At 42.2% G+C, this 6,000-nt stretch overlaps 1 protein-coding gene across 1 annotated transcript; it reads left to right on the top strand.

The window, feature by feature from the left end:
• The first annotated feature begins 262 nt into the window (after positions 1-262).
• Positions 263-4,829, top strand: adora1b (adenosine A1 receptor b). Its single transcript, XM_026367082.1, has 2 exons — positions 263-1,253; positions 2,977-4,829. The coding sequence occupies exons 1-2, from the start codon at positions 913-915 to the stop codon at positions 3,704-3,706; spliced, it is 1,071 nt and encodes a 356-aa protein (XP_026222867.1). The 5' UTR covers positions 263-912; the 3' UTR covers positions 3,707-4,829.
• Positions 4,830-6,000: the final 1,171 nt, after the last annotated feature.

The following is a 6,000-nucleotide window of genomic DNA, read 5'->3' as shown; positions in this document are numbered from 1 at the left end:
ATAATTGTATCACCATTTGCTCAGTTCCTTATCTTATAGGGAATTGTAAACATGCTGCAGTTATTACAGCCATTTCCAAAAGCTTTATCTGTCTTATTTCCCCTCAGCTGTGCCAGTTCACTGCCTCACATCCTGTTCAATGGGCAACAGAGCAAGGTCCATTAGCATTTGTAGTAAAGGCGTGCGTGTGGTTATATAAAAGGTGAGTGTGAGCCCAGTTCACCTCGGCACTACCTGCCTTTTCTCGGGACGGTCCCTTCGTGGGATACGGCAGCATTTATTTCTGCACCCACCAAAGGAAACAGATGGACTGAGAAGAAGAGCTCGTCAAAAACAGTGCACGGGACAAAAAGGCGAGAAATATCACACAGCTATTCACAGCAATTCGCTTTCTTGTTCTCACAGAAGGAGGGAGACGGAGAAGTAGGTTGGGGATCGCACGCCCGTACCGGAGCTGCAACCGTGCGCACTTTTCTTCCGAGGATAAATCTGAAATTAGTTTTGCTAAAGCAAAGGACAAAATCGCAGCCTGCTGGACACAAAGCGCCCTCTCAGCGCATGGGAATGATGCTGCTCTCACAATGAGCAGGTGTATCCAGCCAAGTGGAGGCGCCGGGCGCAGAGCTGGAGCGACGCACGACAGCCGCCCGAGCACAGCACCTGCTCCAAAGGACAAGCCCTCATCCTTGGATATGCCGCTCGTTCACACGCTTCTTTCCGCCAAAATAACTGGGTTTTTCTTCCAACTTCAGCCTCATAACGAGCAGAATGTGGACACGGTGAAAGTGAAGGACGCGCAGCTCTGTAGGACACTACTACAGTGACCAATCATAACAATATTACCACGGATCGCTCTGTTAGCTTTCTCTGAAATTTCTCTTACTCTAATCAGGGACACTGTCTTCTGCCGGGATGTCTGGAGCACTTTTATCAACGCAGTCGCTCTACATAGGGATGGAGGTGGTCATTGCAGTCGCGTCTGTCATCGGGAACGTGATGGTGGTTTGGGCGGTGAAAATTAACAAGTCGCTGCGAGACACCACGTTTTGTTTCATTGTCTCCCTGGCTCTGGCGGACATTGCCGTGGGAGCCCTCGTCATCCCTTTGGCCATTACAATCAGCATCGGACTCCAAACTCACTTTTACAGCTGCCTGCTCGTGGCGTGCACGGTGCTGGTGCTGACGCAAAGTTCAATCCTGGCGCTCCTGGCCATCGCAATCGACCGCTATCTCAGGGTCAAGATCCCGACCAGGTAATTAGCTTTTCACAACCCACGCAGGAAACATTAGGAGATATATGGATCCGCTAATTCTCAGTGCAGGTGACTGCTGTGATAATGATACTGATAATGACGAGTTGTTGATGATGATGATGATGATGATGATGGTGAAAGTGATGTTCAAGATGGCACTTCTTTGTTCGTCCTCTCACACCACAGAACTCATCACAGCTCCTCTGCTGCTTTCCTAAACATTGATTTCCTGGGTCTTGTTTCACTTCACAGGGTGTCTCCATCCTTCAGTCCCCTTTTTTGTGCATATAGATCTGACTCAGTAGTAGGCTACTGACATGACAGCTTACCAGAGCATGACTGATCAACTTACAGTTTAATTAGTCCTTCTGTCCTCAGGATCAAGCGTTGACAGTGATTGAATTGGTACATTTAGGGAGCGGAGATCACAGGATAATATTTTTTTCAGTGTTTCTAGAGGGACACCAAATGCATCTGATTTGCTGTCAGTGTTAAATCTCAGTATTTGTACTTGATGCACGGGACCAGCAGTGGTTTATCATCCCAGGCTGAGACAAAAGCTGGAGCGGGCTGAAACGATAAGCTTACTAGAAGAGGGGAATTTATTGTCTGACTATAATGTTTGTGATAGCCTCAGACTTTAATCTCCTGTCTAACACTCCACCAAGTCTCCCAGGCTTATGGGAGCACTTTATCGTGCATTTCAGCTTGGGTCTGCCATAATAAGTTTGACAGGCTATCATTACATCAGAATTTGCTCCCTTCCAGCTACTTGTAACACAAATACAACATAATACATCTTCTCCCAGAAATTATTAGACTATAATAATAATAATTCTATGATTAACTAACTTTGTGTTTTTTGGTTCATGCTGTTGTTTCACATTTATTTAGCTGATATTTCATGATTGCTTTCAAGTAGACTGGTTCCCAGGCTCAGTTTGCAAATCACAATCTTCTTGCTGCAATTCAGACACAGACTGAACTTAACACAAATGTCAATACTAATCTAACATATGGTACCTGTGTCAGCCTGGCTAAATTGCAGTGTCTGGTTTTGCTTCAGGCTAAAGTTCAGCAAAGGTCAGGTTATTGTAATGCTAACATTTCCCTTACACTAACAACATCAGACACTGTGAAGATCAACCATTAGTAATCAATCGTTGCTACTGCACACTTTCCAACAGTGACAGGTTCAGATAACCGGTTCCATTTCCGCCTCTAAGCAAAGATCAGGCTCAGACTCTGTGTGATTTCTTGTTCACAAGAGAGCAGTGATAAGATATTTTGAGCCTCTTGTATCTTTTACCATCCTTTACCTTCGGCTTCTTATCTAGAAACAGTATATATATTGAAAAAGCCTGTGAACCCTGTTATAGTAGTGCCGCAGCTTGTGTTCTCTGTACCACTGTAATAAATTAGTAGGTAATATTGGACCAATTGTAAGAACTAATTCAGTTTAGCCCTGAACAAAAGAAGCATGAAAAGCTTTAGTGCTGCACAGGGCAAGGTTTACTGATAAGGGCCCTGTTCAAGTGGAAATATGTGCTCCAAGGAGCTGTTTGTAGACTGTCTAGGGCCTTGATAACTCTCTCCTTTGAATCACACTTTTTTTGTCAGGCCAAGGACTCTGCTAAATGAAAAATGAAAGAAAAAACCAAAGCGTGCAGGCTGTGCTTTGAGAGAAAGTGCTGACACAATAACGTGTTGTTTTCCCCTGCAGATACAAACGGGTGGTCACTCCTCGGCGAGCAGGGTTGGCGGTGGTGATATGCTGGACGGTGGCTTTCATTGTAGGGCTCACACCCATGTTAGGATGGAACAACCTGGGGCGCCTGCAGCAGAATGGCTCCATCAGCTCTGACCACATTATCACCTGCCAGTTCGAGAACGTCATCAGCATGGACTACATGGTCTATTTCAACTTTTTCGGCTGGGTGCTCCCGCCACTGCTTCTCATGCTGGTTATCTACGTAGAGATCTTCTACATGATTCATAAGCAACTGAACAATAAGAAGTTTAGCACCAGTCACACAGACCCCAACAAGTACTATGACAAGGAGTTGAATCTTGCTAAATCTTTGGCTCTGGTCCTTTTTCTTTTTGCCATCAGCTGGCTTCCCCTCCACATCATTAACTGCATCACACTCTTCTGCCCTGAGTGCAAGAAACCCATCGTCCTCCTCTACATTGCCATCCTCCTCACCCACGGTAACTCAGCTGTCAACCCAATTGTCTATGCTTTCCGCATTAAGAAGTTCCGCACAGCCTTCCAGAAAATCTGGCAGCAGTACTTCTGCTGCAAGGACGCACCACCTCTGGAGATTCAGCCCAGCGACAGAAAAGAGATGCCCAATCTAGAACCACAGCAGGCGACACTACCGCAGGCCCCTCAAAAGGAAAATTTTAAATTTGATCCTGCACAACAGCAGCCGCCTTCACCTGAGCAGTAGCAGGACCACAGGACCGAACTAGAGCAACAACCTATAGAACATCCGCCCTTACTGGAGAAGAATCCAGTCTAAGCCAAGAGATGGAGCTGATTTCTGGCTGGGAAAGTGGTGCACAAGCATGGGCTCGCTCCTTATTTGAATGTATTCTAATGAGGAGCATGAATTGCTACAAAGTGCTACAGTGGTGTAGTAACTGGAGCAACTTATAAATACTGGAAGATGATTTATCTTTACTCAGGAGGAGTGGATTTCCTGAAGGTTTGGTCGAAGATATAAGGCAAAAAGGGTATCTACAGATCCAATAATGGAAGCCTTTTAAACAATGACTGTGTGTTTATCTTAGTAAGAGACTGGATACATTAAGCTTTAACTGTTTTGTTCATAATGGTAAAACAGTTGGTGTGAACACTGCAAGATGTGCAATATAAGTTATCGTGGTTGGTCAGTATCAGATTATTAAACATTTTAACTTGCTATAGAATGAGTTTATACATTCAATAAAGCAGGTTCATCTTACTACTGTAAAACTGTTTGTATGTTTAAACAGACAGTGACTGAATGATATGAATGTAATAACAATGTAAAAAAAAAGAGACTATAGCAGCACAGCTGTGAATGCTGATCTGTTCTTCAGGGTCTTTATTTTACAACAGTGGTAAAGCAACGAGCACTATGGAAGAGAGTTTTGCAGCAACGAGGTGTGTATGTGCTTTGTAATCAGTTAACTCTTCCCCACTGGAGCTGAGTCCTTCAGTGGTCCAGCAGCACCGATCAATTGCAAAAGAGATGAACGGGGATAAGAAACAAGCAGCAGGAGGGAATGGGAGGTTTTAACCTCTTAGAAGTTGCATGCAGGAGACTCATGACTGCACGATGACAGCTACTACTGGGGGAGAAAGACAAAATGCACTTAAAGCTCATGTTCATCCAGCCTCCATGCCAGCTGTTGGTTCCCCAACACTGAGTTGTAAAAACCTTATAGCAAATTGCCACTAGAGACAGTGGCTTTAAGGGTCTTACTCGCTATTAATTAATGTGGACTAGAAAAGATAAAATGCAGATTGTGAGCAGCTTTACTGTACTGGAAGCTGGAAATTCCAAACTGGGGCATTTGTAATTAAAAGGTTGCTGCATCTGACATAATAACACTGTATGAAAATATAAAATAATTCAGTTTTTTCTCTTTTAAAGAGCGAGGGCTCTGACCAAGATATTTTACTAATGTTTTTTTTGACTCGATGGTAATTTCTGTAAAGCATTTCTCTTCACTATTTGACAAACAACTCCCTGGCAGGAACAAGTAGCACACATGACTAAAATAGAAAACCTAATGCAACTCAAACCACCATTGATTTGTCTACAAAGTGACAGTGCACCGGTAAATAACACACACCTAAAGACAAAAGTGGAAGATTTAAATGCATACAATTATTTGCTTTGTACAAGTAATGCAATTTATAACATAACAGTTTTTTACATAAATGAAAAGTTAAATATACATGTGATGGCACTATTTAATTCTTTCTTCTGCTTCTGCTGTCATTCATTTATATAAAACTCATTTGCAACTAAAATATGTTTTGAATGAAGCAGTACCAGATTGCAAATGCATTCATATTAATAACCGCAATCTTTCCCTAACCTTAAACAAAACACTTTATCATCTAACCACACACAGTACTCTTAAGCATTGTTCATACAAACTGCATCTTGAACATAATCCAGATGGAGATTACTTTATTAAGAAAAAAAATTAGTGTCATTTCTGAGAGGCTGGATTACGGAGTCAAGTACTTCCTTGCTAGTGCCCTGATTTATTTTAAAGTGGCCGCAATTAATATTTGATATTAACAATGAAACAGGTGACTACATTTGAAAGGGTTGCTAAAAATAATGAACCCACAGATAATTATCACCTGAATCTACAATTCCCTTATGGGTTTTTGCCACTGTTACAGCAACTAGCTGGTGAACATAGTGGAGCACTTAGCAGCTAAAGAGCCAGATATCTTTCTTAGCTGTTAGCAAGATGATAGAAGGAGATTAATATTAGACTTGTATACAGAAACACTAGAAACACAACTCTAAATCAATTATAATGTTGATCTGTATCTACTGGATGTAAATAAGCAGCAGTTTACTAACCACTGGCCTATCAAATAAAAAGTGTTATGTTTACAACTTGTTTGCACATAAGATCAGTTTATGATTAAGATTTAAAAATACCCGTCGATGGCCATTAAACAATATTTACCTTCCTCAAATGATGTCAACACATTTCTACTTTGTTATAT

This window comes from Anabas testudineus, chromosome 7 (assembly GCF_900324465.2).
Source record: "Anabas testudineus chromosome 7, fAnaTes1.2, whole genome shotgun sequence".
Classification (NCBI taxonomy): domain Eukaryota; kingdom Metazoa; phylum Chordata; class Actinopteri; order Anabantiformes; family Anabantidae; genus Anabas; species Anabas testudineus.
The sequence above is the reverse complement of the archived record's forward strand: the minus strand, read 5'-3'. Positions and strand labels throughout refer to the sequence as shown.